The sequence below is a fragment of the Maylandia zebra genome, linkage group LG23 (assembly GCF_041146795.1).
Source record: "Maylandia zebra isolate NMK-2024a linkage group LG23, Mzebra_GT3a, whole genome shotgun sequence".
NCBI classification, from domain to species: domain Eukaryota; kingdom Metazoa; phylum Chordata; class Actinopteri; order Cichliformes; family Cichlidae; genus Maylandia; species Maylandia zebra.
In genome coordinates, this window is record NC_135188.1 from 34,125,003 (window position 1) to 34,144,801 (window position 19,799).

The window sequence follows — 19,799 nt, forward strand, 5'->3', positions numbered from 1 at the left end:
CAGATAGTTAAAACGGGTATGCTGGTGGCAAAGAAACTTATTCTTTTACAGTGGCGGTCTTCTTCGGCCCCGTGTTTTAAAAGGTGGCTTAATGAGATGGTGTCTGTGGCCAGGGGGGAACAGATAAGATTTGATAGAAAGGGGAACCTGGCGAGTTTTTGTACAATTTGGCAGCCATTTCTAGAATTCTTAAAAATTAACTGATCATAATTCATGCCTCACACCCCGCATGAATTTTCTTATTTTATTTTACTCTTTATTTAGTTAATATTGCTATAATTCTTTTCTTCCTCTTTTTTCTTCTTTTTTTCCATGCTTATAAGTTCACAACTGCTAAATGTAGTAATTGTCCTCAGTTGAATCTGTATAAGCATGATGTGTTTAATTTAAAAGCAAAAAATAAAATAATTTAAAAAAAGAAGAAAGTTGGCTTACAGGAGAGTAGCTACAAGACAATAGATGAACCACTTGCTTTGATGCTTAATAATGCAAAGCTACTCTAGTGAAGTAGAGCATAAACATACTGAGAACAAAGGCACCAATAAGTCATCGATAAGTTAGAGGTTTAGACAAAAAAGATCATTTATTAATGTATTCTGAATTAAAAGCTACAACCAAGTTCAGTTAGCTTTTTTCATTATTTGTTTACTGTGTGTTTTAGTAGGCTTTAGAGTTTTTTGTTGGCGGTTTAGCCTTAAGACACATGTCAGCGGGTTCTTGTCAGAGGATAAAAACCACGTGACCAACCTGTCTGAAACGTCCAGTCCAATAAGAAATAAAATAGTTTTCAGAAAAGCTTCTGAACGACTTATACAGAACACTCACACATAAAATGCTAAGTCCCTATACTTATATTTATTTAGTTACATTCCTATGAATTTTATGCCCAGCAATATTCTTTTCTTTAAAGAGTTTCATTTCAGAGCTTTAATTCTGAAGTCACACTTCGAATATTTCTGGTGAAATTTTGGCACGGTCTGTTTGACTTGATGCGCCCTTGCACAGAGAGATGCGGCGACTGTGGTGCGCGCGCATAACGTCAGAGCTGAAGATGTTTGGTCAAATCGCGTTAATTAAGTAGCACCATACCGGATGTTAATCGAAATTACCGACAAAATAAAACACATGCTAGGTTTCAACGTTTAAATGTGATATTCTGTATTTGTAATGTACTACTACTAATAATGATAATAATAATAATATGATTGTGCCTTGGTTTGTTAAATAACTTTTCAAATTATTGTGTTATTTTTTTGACTTTCATTATTTTGCTTGAAACATTCTTTTCCTGCTTCATTTCATTTAAATAAAGAGGTTGGGTATTGGTAGTTTAAGATTTTCTGAATAATAATAATGGAATATTTTACAATTCCACGATTCATTCACTCTCACACACTGGTGTAGGCAAGCTACAGTTGTAGCCACAGCTGCCCTGGGGCAGCCAGACTGACAGAAGCGAGGCTGCCATATCGCGCCATATCGGCCCCTCACCAGTAGGCGGCAGGTGAAGTGTCTTGCCCAAGGACACAACGACCGAAACTGTCCGAGCCGGGGCTCGAACCAGCAACCTTGCGATTACAAGACGAACTGCCAACTCTTGAGCCACGATCGCCCACGATCGAATGTGTGGTTGAAGGCTTCCAGAATAAATTTAAAGTGGATCCAAGGCAGAAGACTTTATTTTTTAAATTAATTTTACTTCTTTATTTCTTGTTTTCATTCATTAATTAATTTATTGTTTGGGTTTTTTTTTAAGTTGTGTTGATTTATAAACATTTTTTTAAAAAAAATCAGTAGCCTTAAAAATAAAACAAAAAACCCTCATTTTGGAAGCATCGCGTGTCATGAATGTCTAAAAAGCGGGAAAGCTGTTAAAACGAATCACTAGGAACGACTAAAACGAGCCTTTATTTTGAGCGGCGTGACCGGAAATGCCGCCCGTTATCGTCGCCGCCTTTATCCAGCTTCCAGCAAACACACAGCATCTCTTAGCGAACATGGCGGCAACTTGACAACGGCAGCGAGCTGAGGATGGTGAGGGCTTGAAAAAGAAAAAAAAAGAGGTCTGTCACAGGCTGTAGGCCCATCCGCCGACACAAAGGCATACAGCTTCGCCATGTTGGAAGAGGATAGCGCCTTTGTCCCTGCACGACCGAGGCCGGGGGAAACGTAAACGCGTCGGGAAGTGTTTCTAAAAACGGAGTCGAGGCTACGCAGAGGAGCGGAGCGGCGCGGCGCGGAGGAGAGCTCGGGGCGGGCGGGCGGGAGGACAGCGGCTTCACCGGTCAGCCATGGAGGATGCGGCCCGTGGTCGCCAGCGTTTGATTTCCCAACCGACCCACGCTCCTTTTAATGGGAATTACCGCTGATAGCAAAGGCAAGCCGGGACAACCCACCGCCCGACACTTGAGGGGAGGAAAACGCGAAGCGGACCCGACGTCAATGACTGTTGCGGCAGAGGAGCCCCCACGGTGGAGTCGGCCGGTTCCCAAAATATGACCAGGGGTGCTGGGACGTGTTGGCAGCAAGAAGATGACGACGGCTTCCAAATCTGGCTAGAGCCCCCCCGCGACAACCAAAAGCCATTCACCGACTCAGAGAGGGCGCAGAGATGGCGACTGTCCTTGGCATCCCTCTTGTTCTTAACCATCCTCCTCTCTGATCACCTGTGGTTCTGCGCCGAGGCCACGCTGGCCCGGACCCGGGACAAGTTCGCATCCACCCACCCTTTGTCACCTCAGACATACTCAGCACACAGCAGCCTCAGAGGAAACCCAGATGATATTTTTATAGGAAACTCTACCAAACATTTGTGGCGGCTCGAAACTTGCCACCGGGATAGTTTATCTAACGACTGCTTTACTTTCTTGGATGCCGACGAGTTGTGCAGGGGCCTTTCCGACAGAGAGGGGACGCGGGCTGTAAATATGAGCAATTTGTACCTTTCCTTTTGTAACTCCTACTCCCTGCTGGATTTGTTGTACGGCTCGACGAGTCCGGACAATTTGAACTGCAGCCTCGACGCGCTCGGCGACGGCGACGCGAACCGCTGCAGTCTGTGCGTCCAGGCGTACCAGCGCTACGACCAGCACGCCCAGGAGAAATACGAGGACTTTGAGCTCCTCACTCAAAAATACGAGCCGGGGGCATATTCGGTGAGGACGTGCATGGAGCAGTGCAAGGTAGGCTGCAAACAAACAAATAAAACCTGCAAGAAAAGAGAGGAAACAAACAAACAAACAAACAAAAGGGATGGGGTGGGAGGGTGTTGGGGAGAGGGGGGTGATGTGGTGGTGGCCATCTGTTGATTTGGGCCCGGATAGATGCCAGTTTGTGGTCCTCCTCCTCCTCCTCCTCTTGTCGCCATGGAGACGGGTGACAGATTCAAGGAGACTCCCGGCTCCGGGCCTCATGTTCATTCATCTCCTCATCGTGTTTAGGCCCCATGCTAATGTGCAGATGGAGGCCGTGTGTGCGCGCCCCATCCCCACAGTCCTCCCTTTTACAAGCTTGTGCACTTCATAATACCGGAGAACGCATATGGTTAAGTAAGACCACTGGATAATTTAATGCAGTGGTCCAATTTACCCACCCCTCCAAAAACAATGTGTCTGCTCTTTAAATGTACAGGTGCCCTTGTAGCTCACCTGGTTGAGCAGGTGGCTCAGTCCGCTGCTGATCATTGTCTTCTGGTCTCCCTTATTGGCTCCCCCCCCAGGAAATGCACATTTAATTAGTCCTGCGTTTTCTAACAGCCCAGGTTGTCTTTGTCTGTTCTGTTAATCAGTTGAAATCAAAATCGCGTAAGTCTTTGGAACTACACAGCAGTATTTTACTACTTGAAGTCTAGAAGTGCTTTAAATTTCCAGATGCTGCCAGCATGTTTAGCAGCTCATTTGACCAAAAAATTGGAGTAATTATGTACCAGCCATCAAGCAGGGCCAGATCAGACCCTTCCTCGGCCCTTTTTTGGCCACTGTGCCGCATGGTTGACACTCCAATTTTATGGCCTTCTAACAGTTTAATGATCAGGAATGAGGCAGGCACCTTATGCAAACAACTCTAGGATCCCCGTGTGTGTGTTTGTGTGTTGCTGCAGTCTGCCAGGTGTTCACCACCACTGCCCCACTCCATATCAAGAGTGTTTCATTACAGTCAAGAGGTGGTTTCCCTGCCTAATGTGCCGGAAGTCTCCTTCCCGCTGCTGTTTGCTTATCTCCATATCCGCACACACACACACACACACAAGCAAACGGCCTCGCGTTGGCTCTACTGTTTGATCGTTTAACATCTCCTGACAGAGCACGGCGAGGTTAATGTGGGCTGTAATGGGTGCCCGGTTAAGAGCTGCCTCTGACAGTCAGTCGGTTCAGCACCATGGAGCTGTCCACAGTGCTGAATGGCGCTCCCCAGCTCCATTCACAGAAGCCCTGGCCAATCCCAGATGGCCTCCATTCACCCAACCAGCGGCAGAGACACAAGCACAGGCGTCAAGTGAAAAATCTAACCAGGCCATCTGCCTGCTTATACAGACCCAATGTGTGGCATGCACAGGAGCGGGGCCTAGTTTGGAAAAAGTAGCTAGGATCTAGGGGAAGGAAATGTGAAAAGGCAAACCAAATCCCTTTTGTGTGCATTTGCAGTCAGCAAACTATGATTCACTTTCTTCTTTATGTCTCTGTTCTATTGAATGTCGTAATGCTGGTAAATACAGCAGCCTTTTTTAGGTACGATAATGCATATTGTTGCATATAAACACTCTGATTCTTTGAGTGCAGAAAGGCGTTGGAGGAAGCTGCTCTTGAATTTATCTCCTGCACAACAGTGGAAGCCTGTATCAGAGGCTAGTTTATGACAATATAAGAACAAACTGAATGGATTTATTGTTCTGCTTAGTATTTTTAGCTGGACAAAATTTATGCATTTTTAGTGCACGTGAGGATCAACAAAAGCTACACACAATTGTTTGACAACAAACATCTCGAGGTTAACCACACTGGAATGTGATCCAAGAAAAAAAAAAGTCAGGTTTCATCATCTGCAGTTAAAACTCTTACAATACTTACAATAAGGGGAACAATGGCAAACGTGCCTAAAAAAACATTAGTACGAAGCTGTTCATTAAAATATATTTGAGCAGTTTGTATAAATAGATGTACAAATGTACAATAAATGCAAACTCATATACAGAATAACATTCTGACCCTGTGCAGTCAACCGAGTCTATACGAGTGAGCAAAATGCACAATGTTTAAATTGAATGGCATCAAATTTAATCCGTGAAAGGGGCATCCATAAAATGGAAATCCCAGTAGGCGGTTATTATAATAGGCTACAGGAAGCAGCTCAACATTCATTCTTCAATTCTTCAATTTCTAGTGTATGAATCCAAAATGCTCTTCTTTTTAACAGTAATCTGTCTGCATTCCCACCACTTTTAGGAGTAATTGTAACCACTATTTCTATTTCTGTATGTATGTTAGGTAAATGTACCAGGGTACACTGAAAATTTTACAATGTGTGAAAATTTAACCATTCACACATGGGTAATAACTTAGTTATGTAAAATTATACTGTTCTTGACTCTTAACAGCCAGTGGAGTGACTTTTCTACAAAGGATTCAGGTCGAACTTCCAAAGGATGCAAAACTTATGCTCATTACTAAGTGCCCTGCTGCACTGCCTCTTTGTTGATGCCAGCATCAACAGTGAGCGTTACTAGCTAATAGTAGCGTAGAAAGAGTCCACTAACCTGAGTGACAAATGGCTGACTCGCAGCGCCAACAATTGGCTTCAATGTGCTACTGACAGTATCAGTTGCTAAGTTGGGTATCAAGTCTGTGTTAGCAGTCAAGCTAATGTTAGCTACAGGGATGTGCAGAACTAGTTGACTAAGCGACTAATGGTTGCTGTTGTCAGTAGTCGGGACCAGATGTACTAGTCGTTAAATCTAATTGTTAACATTTGAATTGATGCCCAGTCCTAAATGTTATGCAGCCAGCTGCCACCAGATAGAGCACTTAATTTAAGAAACACCATGAATGGATCTTTTTGTCAACAGTATTAGAGATCACAGATACAAGCGGTGAAAATGAGCTTTTTCCGAAGGGTGGATGGGCTCTCCCACAGCGATAGGGTGAGGAGTTCAGTCAATCGGGAGATGCTCAGAGTAGAGCAGAGTAGTCCTCCACATTGAAAGGAGCCAGCTGAGGCTGTTGCCTCCTGACTTTTTGTTTTTTTCAAAAGATATTTCAGTAATACACGAGCATCTTTTGTAGTAATATCTTTTCATATCATATTTAACATCAGCTTATTTTATGTGTTTTTCTTCTTCCCTGTCTGTTTGGAGTATTATGTACAACACTCATAATGGGCCAGTCGCATAGCTCATTATTGAAGAAGTCATATATTAATGGATTCAAATGCCTTTGTTTAAACAGTTTTTGGCATTAAATTATTTTCAAATTGAACGTTATATCTGAATGTTTCTTAGTGTAAGACTAGTCGTTTAGCCTAATTGATTTTTTCAAGTAAAAGATTAGTTGCCAGGATTATCCCTAGTGATCTAATATTAGCTAAAAGAAAGCCAGCTTTATCTACCAAAACCGGTTTGACCTAACCGGCTAAACCCGGCTAAACCAACAGCAACATCAGCAGTGTGTTTCATTCATATAGAATTTTTTTCTCTCCCGGCTCAGAACCGACTCAGTGCTGTTGTTTTTCAGACTAATGTTAGCTAAAGCTAGTGTGCTTGCTCACATGCAAAAATACTGTCTTGAGTGGACAAAGCTAGCTGTTTTATCCAAACACCCAGGGCTGATCTGGCATCTTGGCTGTCCATTTTCACATTACTTTATGAGTTTAATGTTACTAACCAACCATCACCAGATTTGTGCAGTGTAGATAAGTTACAGCAGACTCACTGTATGTCACTAGCAAAATCATATCTGAGTATAAAGGTTAGTTGACTAGTCTGCCATATTTGCTTCATCAGCCAGGCTGTGGGTGTCATTGATAATACGAGTGTTAAGGAGGTTGTTAGGTCCACGAGTTGGACTAAATGATATCTGGAGAAAATAAGAATGTAGAGTCACAGTGTAAAGGAAAATAAACAGCTGATCTTGCACACTTATGGCAGGAAACTTCAATATTCCAATATTGAAGTTTCCTGCCATAAGTGTGAGACGGCTGTGCGTTTTACTCCAGCCGCCATGTCTGACATTCTTTCTTCTCCCCTGCTGAACTGAAGCCCTGCTCATGATTTCATGTTTTAGCCACTGCCAGTCTTCAGGCCCATTCTTCACACTCACCTCTTGGCATTTGAAGGGAAAACAGTCATTTAGTCAAGCTGCTAATTTCTTTAACAATGACCCTTCTCAGTCACCTTCTAGATTATAGGGTTGCCCGAGTCCTCCGTATGGTACAGAAAGAGCAGCATGACTCAAAGGATAATATCGAGCTCTTGTTGAGTTAATGGCTACCTGCCTCGGAGAAACCTAGCGGTTCAACTTGTGTGCCCGCTCAGATGGAAAAGTGTGAAAACATTAAACAAACAGAGGCCTGAATCACTGTCTGGTGCACGGTTAACAGTGCAGACAGGTACAGCAGGCGTTTGCTGCAGGACAGTCTCTGACATTTCGAGCGAGGATATTTGAGAGTCGCGTTTGTTGTGCAGGAGTGTCTCCAGTGGTCCGCAGGTGGTGCTTTGATTCCTCTCGCCTGAGGTGAAACATCACACAGCAGACACGGCCAGTGTGCTGTTCCTCACAATGGGATCCTCCATCATCGGACTCTGTGAAAACCCACCATTCATCCTGACAGCAGGGCGGGCTTAGAACATACAAACCGGGGCAGATGCACTGAGCAGCGGTATTTTCCAGCTTTTGTTTTTTTCTTTTTTTTTTCATCCCGAGCGTGAACCAACATGTCAGACTCAGTCAGAGTTTTACAGGAAACAGCGAAGCTCTCCAGAAAGCATTTGACTGGAAAATGACTGTTAGCTAACAAAGGCAAGGGGTCACAGTAATTAGGGTGTTCCCTACTCTGGAAGCAGGTGCACGAAACTCACGGTTTGCTATGAGCCTTGTTTTTAAAGTGGTGTTCAGTAAGTTTTGTAAAAGCTGGGAAAATGAGAAGACCGGTTGTCTGTCTCTATGTTAGCCCTGTGAGACTGGCGACCTGTCCAGGGTGTACCCTGTCTCCTTCCTTCCCAGTGCTGGGACACGCTCCAGCCTCCTCGCAACTCGATTCTGGACAGTATTTAAAAGAAATCATGCTATGTTCAGTGAGAGTTGAAACTAGAGATTGACTCTGTGAACTCGTCAGAAAAATCTTTACTGAGGTCACAGTTTGAGGGAGCCAGAGAGACTCATTGTAACCATAGATCTCTATAAAACCAGACTTCTTATTGAAACCAGAGGAATTCTCAAGAAAGTTCATTTGTGTGGCATATTTTAAATGACCTCAATTGACCAAAGTGCTGTAAAAGCTATTCAGAATGTACACTGTAAATATATATATATATATATATATATATATATATATATATATATATATACATTAGGGGTGGGGGAAAAATCGATACTGTGTAGTATCGTGATATTTTGTTTGCTAATAATGTATCGATACAGGGACAGCAGAAATCGATATTTTGTTACAAAAAAGTTTTTGTGGACTGGAACATGCTCCGACTTCAGAGCATGTTGATCCTTTTTCTGAGCAAGAACCCTGACATTCCTTCACTGTCCAAATGTGTTTAACTTTTTTTTTTGCAGCAATAAACATGACAGTTTACTTATCCATCCATCCATCCATCCATCCATTCGCTACCGCTTATCCTTTTCAGGGTCGCGGGGGGCGCTGGAGCCAATCCCAGCTGTCATAGGGCGAGAGGCGGGGTACACCCTGGACAGGTCGCCAGTCTGTCGCAGGGCTCACAGTTTACTTATTTTAAGACATATTTTATTTTAATTAAGTGTAAAACTTTTTTATTTAATGTAAAATTATATTTTGTTTTAATTTACTTTCAAATTCTTCAGTTGCTGAATGGGCTGCATGGTTTTCATAAATTGCATAGTTCAGAATAGCTATAATTGTACCAGATGGTTGCATTCAGTTAAGTTGGACTAGACTGTAATACAAACCGTTCAGTTTGTCAACAATAAAACTGACTGAAATGAGAGAAAGACTGAGTGTGAGACTTTGATATTAGATAAAATGAATATTGATAAAGTTTACCTTTATGTACAGAATCTGAATATTGCAAAATATTTTTAAAAAATTGCAATAACATCGTATCGTGCGTTAAGTATTGTGATAATATCGTATCGTGGGATGTATGGTGATTCCCACCTCTAATATATATATATATATATATATATATATATATATATATATATATATATATATATATATATATATATATATATATATATATTAGATGGGTTTTTAAAAGTGTTTTAAAACGATTAAGAGACTTGGCAGCTCTTATGTGAAAAGATAAGTTGTTCCAAAGATTAGGAGCCACCACCGAAAAGGCTCTCTCGCCTCTGCTTTCAAGCCTGCATCTAGAAAGAGCACAGACCTCGGTGCTACTGCAGGATTGTATGCCTTCAAAAGTTCTGTTAAGTGAGGGAGCGCCAAACTACTGAGATCCTTAAAAACAAGCAATAAAAATTTAAACTGGATCCTGAAATGTACTGGAAGCCAGAGGAAGGAGGCCAGTATAGGTGAGCTGCTGCTTGGAGGTGATAATGACTGGATTATTCTCTCAAAATCATGTGGCACGACGTAGGTAAAGGTAACCTCACTGAGGAGCCTGAACTTGATATAGACTTCTGCAGGAAATCAACGTCTTTCTCAGGAAGTGCACGAGAGGTTATTTGGAAGTTTACAGCTTTACAGCTAAAAGGAGTTTCCCGTTATGTCACAATTACAGTACAGTTTACAGTTAAAGCATAATTCATGCATTAGTTGAAAGAAGCTGAGCTTAACAAGAGAGCTAATCTGTTTATCACACTGTCAAAAATCACAACAAGGTTCCTTGCAACCGGATGACAGCAATCGGCTAAGGGTGTTTCCTCCAAGTTTGTGTTTTGCATTTGTTCAGATTGAGGAATTTCATCTTCAGCCGTCATTCTTACTTTTGATCTTTTAAAAAGATTGCAGGTTAGCAACACTTCTGTATTGGCATTGCTTTAGAGGCTCAGAAGCTCCAAATATCTTTCATGGATTAGAGATATTTCGGGTTCTGGCTTCACCAGTTATGGCCAATTACGTTGTTTGTTTAATCAAATACGGCTGGACCATATCATACTGTTCACGGTAATAATGTTGGGCAATGATAAGAAAATGAAATATCGTGATAGAATATGGGTAAAACGCTCATGCGCAGTGCCTTTGTTTTCATACGCACATGGCGGAAAAAGCATGGCGGCGACGGAGAATGAGAAGGACGGAAGCGGATCGTTGAATGAAACAGATGAACCAGAATTGGTTTGTCAAAATGCTGCAACTACAGTGGTGTGGAACTGGTTTGGCTTTCTTCCGTCAGATACACAACAAAGCACTATTTTTGGTAGAGCATGCTAGCGAGCCGTCGTTATTACCGTGTTTTTCGGAAAATGCGGCACAGTTAAAATCAGTCCTTTGATTTTCTGAAAAATCGACCGTGCCCCTTATAATCCCGAGTGCCTTATTTATGTAATTCTGGTTGTGTTTACTGACCCCGAATCAATTTTATGTGGTAAAAAAATCTGTCAAAAATGTTTTAGTACGACTTTGCTAAGCTACAAAGCCGCACTGCTTGATGGATTGTCGGAGCATTACTGCTACCATAGTCGGGAGCCTCGCGGAGTGATACGTACTGTGCTTCAACATAATATTACCGTATTGTGTGTGTATAACCTCTTTTTAAGTTTTGTGTATATTATACATGGTTAGGATATGCTCAGGATATGATGGCCCATTTCCCCTGGAAATGTCTTTTGGTTAAATTATCAGCAAGGAATTTGCATTTGCACTGTTAAATTTGTATATAGCTTTAATTTACATAAACCAGCTGCTTGTTTAAGTGAAAATACATTGATGGGATTTTTTTGCACTAATAAAGTTGTGAAGTTGTAAAGTATTTTGTCTTGCATCAATTATATCGTCAGTTATATTGTTATCGCAAATTTGCAAATATATATCGTGATAAATATTTTTGGCCATATTGCGCTGCCCTATAATCAAATTTGAATTCTCCTTACAATGTCCTAACAAGCATCATGTTGGATTCAGTAAGACTGCAAACTTGTGTCTAAGCCCATAAACATTTCACTGTAAACATCTATACAACTTTTTGTAATAAGAATGCTGGTTTTAGGCATTTAAGTTTCTTGAAGACGTTTCATCTGAGAAGCTTCTTCAGTTCTAAGAGCAACTGGTAGAGAGTCCCCGATTTTGATCATCTTCCTAATCACACGAGCCAGGTTGTGAAAACAGGTGTAGGTCACAATCAGCCAAGGTTTCGGGTGAACCCATTGTGAAACCTAGCCCCACCCTATCATGTGAGGTCAAATGGCCCAGGATGTGAGTGGGTGTTAAGGTGTCTTGGAAGGGATCTCAAAACTGGATTATAGATGGCAGACAGTTGGTGTCGCAAGCCACCTCCTCTGTTCAAAGATAGTCGTTCACAGTGGAAATAGATGGCTTTTTTAGGCACTTTCACAATGGCTTCACTTTTCAGGCCTTGATCCAGAGGCTAAAGTTGGCTCGAACGTTAAAGATGTGCAAATTACTGTTGAATGCGTTCATTTTAATGAGCCTAGCCTTATTTCCAGTTGCATGGAGTTACTTGCTCAGTAATAAGAAAATAATACCCACAGCATGGTTACACACTTTTTCCCCCTTCTCATCTCTGCGATGCCTTCATGGGGCAGATGTAAATAAAGCTGGAGTTGTGGTATTCCGCATGTAGCCTGGAATATAGAAGAGGAGCAAGCATTAATGGATTAGTGTTTTCTTAAGTGGCAGGTCATTTCAAATGTAACATTTCAAACAGCTCAACAAATAAATCACCAAACACACAAACTCTTTCTGCGCAGTGTGTCTGCTCAAAACGTTAATGTGCTCCACTCTAAGAGATAAAGATGCAAGAAAGCCAGGACAGAAGAGGAAGAGGAGATTATTTTCAAAGCTTATGGAGTCACAGCAAGTGAAGTTTGATAAACTGGAAAATGAAAGCTTACAAGCGACGTATTATTTCACTTTGGAGATTTTCAATTCAGATGTGTTGTGGAATTATTATACAAACTCATACTAAGCTGGAGTTTTATAAAGCTTGCATGGATATAGTGTACCGTGCAGTTTTGTGCAGGTTAGTTTGCAGTACTGTGGAGAAGTTTACTGCAGTGACTGGTACAGAGCTGGCTGTGGTTCTCAGGTCAATGCTAGGCTACATCAAGGGTAGCGGACACTAACTTATATTTAAGGTGGTGATGTTAATTAGATTCACCCAGTTTTTATAGAGCTTATTAATTGAAAAATCAGCAATGCGATTCTTGTTGAATGCAGCTGGCTGAATGCACAAAGAGCAGTGAATATTGCAGTATTATAACAGGTCAACTGATCACAGCCCAGACAAAGAAAAATCTACTGGAGATCACAAAACAAATTATTATGCGACTTACTTACTTAGAATTACTACTAAGTAATTTTTTGCCCCACCTGATGTAGGGTTCCCCCACCTTCCTATTTGTTGGTAGTCAATGATTTCACTAAAACCACAAAGGGCTACATCTACATCTTTTATACACAGTGTTCAAGTCTGGATTTGGCACTGTTTGAATTTGGTGATATGTGATGGGTTATTTTGTCACTGTAAGTACAGTCTGGTTTGCCTTAGACGTGTTTAGAAGTTGTTTTTCACCTTTATAGCCACACAGGGGACGTTAAACTGGGACTTTAAACAGTAAATGTTGGCATTTTTGCTTAAAATATACTAACATAATGATAGGATGCATGGTTTGATTCAGAATCCTGATGTTTTGCTGTTTGTAATGAAAGGTAATCCAACTGAGCAAAATAGGAAGCATCCCAGTGGGGCTGCACACCTCTCGGAAGGGCTCTATTATCTTCATTTCCAGCTTTTATACATGTTTTTAATCTTCAATTCTGCGATTTCCCACCAGAAATGATGAGCCTGCATCTAAGTGCATAGTTTAAGCCAGAAACTTAAGTAAAAGGATGCGTTATATTCACCCAAATAATGCTCCATTAAGAATTCTTTAATACAATTAAATACTGCTTTTCAGGTAGTTTTAATGTATTACGTTGAACAGTGCTGGAAGTGAAAGCAATTATGAACCATAATGATATATCCACCGGGCAGCATGGTAGTAGCACGGTGGTTAGCACTGTTGCCTCACAGCAAGAAGGTCCTGAGTTCAATTCATAATAACAATAATAATGTAATTGGATAATCCAAATTGCCACTAGGTGTGAATGTGCGAGTGAATGTGAGTGTGAATGGTTGTCGGTCCTTGTGTGTTAGCCCTGCGACAGACTGGTGACCTGTCCAGGGTGTACCCTGCCTCTCGCCCTATGACAGCTGGGATAGGCTCCAGCGCCCCCCGCGACCCTGAAAAGGATAATCGGAAGCGAATGGATGGATGGATGAATAATAATGTATACTTTATTAATCCCATAGGGGATTAGTCCTGGGTCTTTCTGTGTGGACTTTGCACGTTCTCCCCGTCATTGCGTGAGTTTTCTCTAGGTACTTTGATTTCCTCCCACAGACTAAAGGCAAGCAGGAAGTGAGGTTAGGTTAACTGGTCATTTGGAACTGCCCAGAGGTGTGAATCTGAATGCGAATGGCTGTCTGTCTCTGTGTTAGCGCTGTGACAGACTGGTGACGTGTACCCTGCCTCTCACCCTAAGACAGCTGGAATAGGTTCCAGCCACCCCATGACCCTGAAAAGGAGAAGAGGAAGAGCTTCAGGGAACAAACTGATGGCTGGACTTTCTCCTTGATTTTCCAGTAGAGTGCAGAATAAATAGTTCCATTCCATTAGTTAAACTAAGTCCTCCAAGTCCTGAAGTAGCAAAGCAACCACCATGTTAGACTGTTAGTCTGATGTTCTTTTTATGAAATGCTGTGTTAACTTTTTACCAGATGCAACAGGACTCAAACCTTCCAAAAAGTTCAGCTTTTGTCTCATCAGTTTATGGAATATTTTCCCCAAACGTCTAAAATGTGAGACGAGCCTTTGCGTTGCTTTTTGGTCAGCAGTGGTTTTCACTTTGCAGTCCTTTAGATGTTGTCCTGGGTTCTTTTGTGACCTTGTAGATGAGTCGTCGCAGAGTCCTTGGAGTAATTGGAGATCGGTCACTCCTGAAAAAGTTTGCCAATAATCCAAGTTTTTTCCATTTCTGGATTTGTGGCTCCATCTGTGGTTTGCTCGAGTCCCAAAGCCTTAGAAGTGGCTTTGTAACCCTTTTAAGACTGATAGATGTCACACACTTTGTTCCTCAGCTTCTTCAGATTGTGGTGTGATGTGTTACTTTTTGAGGCCTTTCTAAATGTTAACAGATGTTTTTACCTGAAAACCATAAAGTCATGCACTTCACACATCTGCAATGGAAAAGTTTTTATCTTTTATTATTGAGCCTTATCAGCTCACAACAATAACTCAGTCAGCTGGCTAGTTACACACACTCAGTAGTCTGTTTGTGTTTTTTATTATTACTGTAATCACAATCATCCAAAAAGATGCAAAAATGTGTAAGTGATAAATGAAATAAAAATTTCTTGAGGAGGCCCTCAATAAAAAAGCCCTTAGGCTAATCTCATCTTAATTTGGACCTTCAAAATTTCTTCTGTTCTTGACACAACGACACAAAAATATCTGCTGTTTTTTACTGAATCGCTGGGAAATATGCTTCAGGAAGAATAATGAATTAACGGCACAGGTGTCTGCACCGTTGTTCCTCCTGGGTAATTTTACTCATTTGTGGATTTGAAAGCAGAACTCTCGGCACCTGCATGGAAAGTAATCACAGAGTCTGTGGAAGTAAAAAACTTTTCCTGCTTGTATTAGGGTTTCTGTTATTTCTCTGTTGCTGCTGGTTATTTGGCTGCTTTTTGTACTACACCTCATCATTTCGGAACACAATCCCTGACCAGTCCTTCCACAAATTCATCTCCTCCGCCCCTCCCTTCAGGTCCGATTGAAAGTCTAATCTTAGCCGGTGTTGTGTGCAAATGGAAAGGAGGACAGCATCCACAGCATCCTCCCTCTTTACATCCTTGTCAACCGCACACATCTGCATTGATCTCAGGGACGGGTGGCAGCGATATCAAGAGGTTGATCCCTATTGATTTGAGCCTAGCGCTGCATGTTCACACGTCCTTCATTTGATAGTGGGCAGCTCCTCTGACCAAAATAGGGCAGCTGCTGAGCTCAGTGAAGACATCACGTTATTATCTGAACCTGTCTGATTGTGCCATTCGATCTGGGAACAAACGTGTGTTTCAGAGGAGGGCATGTACAGTTTATAAAGAGACCGGTGTTAGAGTATCAGCCACCTCATCTGTTATCTCTCAACCTGCAACATGGACAGCTATGCAATTGTGCAGCAAATGATGTGTAACAACAAGGATATCAGCTCTCAGATGGGGGGGCCTTGAAACTAAACCTAAACACAGATGGAGCTCAGTGAAGTAATGTGTTTTCCTGTTAGGGTTTGGAAAAGGCTTATGCACTACATTTTGAAGAAGAAATCAGCAAAATCTCATCACAGTTGAATATACATTAAAACCAGTGTGATACTTTTACTTTACTATATGTTGGATGGACTTCTCCTTTCACACAGTCATCTGATTTTAAGATGAGATTGTCCTGTAAAGACTGTCCCACCTATCTTAGCTGTTGTTTTTCATAATTACCTTGCTCAATTGAGAATGATCCATATTGCATGTAATTTATCATATTATTTCTCTTGATTGCAGGCATGGTTGTAAAAGTATCTGGTCAGCTGTGTCCCTGTGTTAGCCCTTAGACAGCAAAACAAGACCAATTTCTCTGCAGGCCGATAATATTAGCTGATCTTAGCTATTTGCCAGTTTATTGGTATCTGCATTTACACCAGTGAATACATGAAAATTAAAGAAGTGACAGGATAAACACCCTTCAACTATGTTATGAGTATTGACTTTACATAGTTTGTCCACCAGAGGCACTCCTTTTAGCAACATATATGTTTGGACAAACACAACCAGCTGATCCAGGCCGAGCGTAAATGAGTATATAAATAATTACATTTATATGCAGGAAAATCTTTTTACTTTTTGTGCATCTGAAAGAAAAACAAATGTTAGCCAATATATTGACATATCTAATTTTTAATCACAAAATTTGGATTAAAAATCCTATATCGATCAGGATCTAATACAGTGTAACAGATGGATGTAGATTCCTGTTCTGAAAGTGAAGCCATCGTGGGAGTCTTTAAAGACAGCATACTTTTTAATGGTGAACAAGGGCGATCCAAATATTCCCTTCCCTAGTGCTCAGTCGCTAGTTTCAGGTCATGTTGAATAAAACTTGATTTGTTTTCTAAATCCTCAGAGTCAGAATGGAGGGTTATTAATGTTATGCTGAATAGCCAACAACTTGACTCTGAGCTTCGCAGTCAGATCCTCTCAGTTGTCCTGTCCGGTTTCAAAATAAGAAGATGGTGACAGCAAAGCAAAAATGTTGACTGACTACTGCCTCTGCTTTAGTTGGATAACTGGTGGACAAATGAACACATGGACTAAGAATGCTGATATTTGGAAAGGATATTCTGATCCCAATCCAGAAATCTCAATATGGGTGATAACGGATTGCTAGCACTAGCACTAGCATTGTATAGTGAAGGCAAAGTAGAGGATCGTTGTATGTTTGCAGCAGAATCTGACTTAACCGCTAAATCTGGTCATGTGAGTCGGCATGAATGAAAGGCTCCGTCGGTGCCTCTACCATTGACGTCTCTTGCTCTGCCTCACTCACGTGTTGTTGAGTGGCATTTGTGCATCTGTGTGAAAGCACAGACAAGACAAACTAGCTTGCCTAAACGACAGCAGCGTGCAAAGTTAAGACTCTCACACTGAGCTGAAGTGAAACTGGGGCAAATAAAGTAGGTAGAAACTGTAAAAGCAAGTTTAAATTATTTGCTTTGTTCCCGTTGGCATTTATTATTTAGAGTAACTAACATTTCAGTGGAATTTGATGTATTTATTTGCTGCATTGTACTGTGCAAAGTGGAGCCTTTCTTGAACAAATGACCCCTGGAACTGGCAAAAAAGATGCATTGCTATCTTTCCGAGGATGGCTGGGACACCAAGACATCTGTGGGAAAAAAGGAACTATTCTTTACTGTGCTTATTATTTTCTCTTCTAATGAATTACTCATTTAGTCTTCAATAAATGTGATAAAATGTCTGATGCAGTTTCTCAGTAATTGAGGCTTGGGCTGGGCCATATTATACCCTTCACGGTAATACCGGTATAATGTTAGGCAACGATAAAAAAAGAAAATATCGCGATAGAATATGGGTAAAACGCGCATGCGCAGTGCCTTTGTTTACATACGCACGTGTTCCGAAAAAGCATGGCGGCAACGGAGAATGAGAAGGGGGAAAGCGGATCGTTGAGTGCAATGGCTGAACCAGAATAGGTTTGTAAAAATGATGCAACTTCAGTGATGTGGAACTGGTTTGGTGTTTGTCCGTCAGATACCCACCAAAGGACATTTTTTTTTGTAGAACATGCAAGCGGCCGTCGTTATTACCATATTTGTCTGACTAAGGTGCTCGTAAATCTGGGAGTAATCTGGGTCCCAAACTCCGTCCACTTCAGGTCCCAAAGTCAAACGAACACTGTGGCACATTGAGAGTTCAAAGCTGTCTAAATTATTTCACCTTTAATAAAATGATCAGAACTGCTGCTTTACCAGGTGTAACAATTAAGTTTAACATCCAAGCATCCATGAAAACAGAATTTATTACATTTAACGGAGTTAGAAGTTAGCGGAAGTTAGCTCGCTAGTTTCGCTAGCTACCTAAGCATGATATCCAGTTGTTCAGTCTGACGTCACTAGCCGTGTCTGGACCTAAACTCCACTGCAGGTCCATATATCAAACGATCACTATGGCATTACTGAGAGTTGAAAAACTGTCTAAAGTCTTTCATCTTTAATAAAATGATCAGCGTTCTGCTCTACCAGGTGTAACAATTGAGTTTAACATCCAGGCATCCATGAAAACGGAATTTATGACATTTAACGGAGTTAGAGGTTAGCAGGGAGTTAGCTCGCTAGCTTCTATCTAAATACAATATAGCATGTCCTGACTGCGGGGTTTTGGAAACAAATTAAAACGTATAGCTCTGTTATCACTTCCAACATAAATGAACACAGAAAACTAAAAAGCAGTGACGTTTGTCGGGTTACTGAAGTTGGGCTAGCTGGTATATAATGATGTGCTACGTGACCGCTAGCGACACAGCTATGTTAGCATAATATAAACAAGCTAACTTTTTTCCCACTGGATAAAAGTTAATGTGAGTGTTCTCGGTGGTCAGGAACAAATGTAAGGTTTTAAAAACTGAGCTTAAATAAATGATTAGCGGTAATAAAAGCCGAGGGAGGTCAACAGTGATCGCTGACTGTTTTAGGAGCTTTTTGAGATTAAATAGAAGAAAATACATAACATTAAACATGTTAACAACACAAATGCCATATTAAACGCAGACTACTTTAGGCCCGGAAGTAGGATTCGTCGCGTCATCACTGAACAATCGGATAGCATGTTCTGACTGAGAGATTTCTGAAAAAATTAAAATGTACAGCTCTGCTATCACTTCCAACATAAATGAAGACAGGAAACTAAACAGCAGGTACGTTTGTAGGGTTACTGAAGTTGGGCTAGCTGGTATATAATGATGTGCTACGTGATCGCTAGCGACACAGCTATGTTAGCATAGTAAAAACAGTGAAGCTGCAGGATGAACGCAAACACTTTTCCACTCGATAAACGTAAGGGTTTCTGATGGTTAGAGACAAATGCAATCGCATGGCAGGATGCTGTAAACGGACCAAACTTCAGTCTGAGATAATCCAGCCACAATACGAGGTTAGTCATTAATATACTGCAACAACATGGGAATAGAGCAGCTGTGATAGAATACAGCATTAAGGAATCAATGGTACAGAAGTGGAGGAAGCAAGAAGTATGAGTTGAATAAAGTTTGATTTATCTGACTGCTTTGTTTCGCTTAATGTGCCTTATAATCCCGTGCACCTTGTGGTCCGAAAAATACGTATTTGACTTTTTTATTTGGCACACTGCAGTTAAATGTTGCAAAGCACCTCTTTTTAACTTCAGTGGATATTGTACATGGTTATGCTCAGGATATATCCACCCATTTCTACTGGAAATTTCAGTAAGAAATTTGCATTTGCACTGTTAATTTTTTATATAGCTTTAATGCACATAAAAAACAGCTGCTTGTTTAAGTGAAAATAAATGGATGGGTTTTTTTGCGCTAGTAAAGTTGTGGAGTTGTATTTTGTCTCCCATTAATTATATTGTCAGTTATATTGTTATCGCAAATTTTCAAATATATATCGTGATAAATATTTTTGGCCATATCGCCCTGCTCTAATTGAGGCTGTCTCTTGAATTGTCTTATTTTGTACAAAATAAGATTTTACAGAAATATGGGGAAAAGGGGGCAAACTCCAGCCAGACACTGCATCACCTGTCACCTAAT

The 19,799-nt window shown here is 41.1% G+C and overlaps 1 protein-coding gene across 1 annotated transcript in view; it reads left to right on the forward strand.

Annotated features, from left to right (window-relative positions):
• The first annotated feature begins 1,950 nt into the window (after nt 1-1,950).
• The window catches only part of nalf1a (NALCN channel auxiliary factor 1a), a 48,130-nt gene continuing 30,281 nt past the window's right edge, over nt 1,951-19,799 (forward strand). Inside the window, exon 1 of the mRNA XM_004573279.3 lies at nt 1,951-3,182. Coding sequence (XP_004573336.1) covers nt 2,496-3,182 — 687 coding nt within the window. The 5' untranslated portion in view covers nt 1,951-2,495. The remainder of the gene's footprint in view (nt 3,183-19,799) is intronic.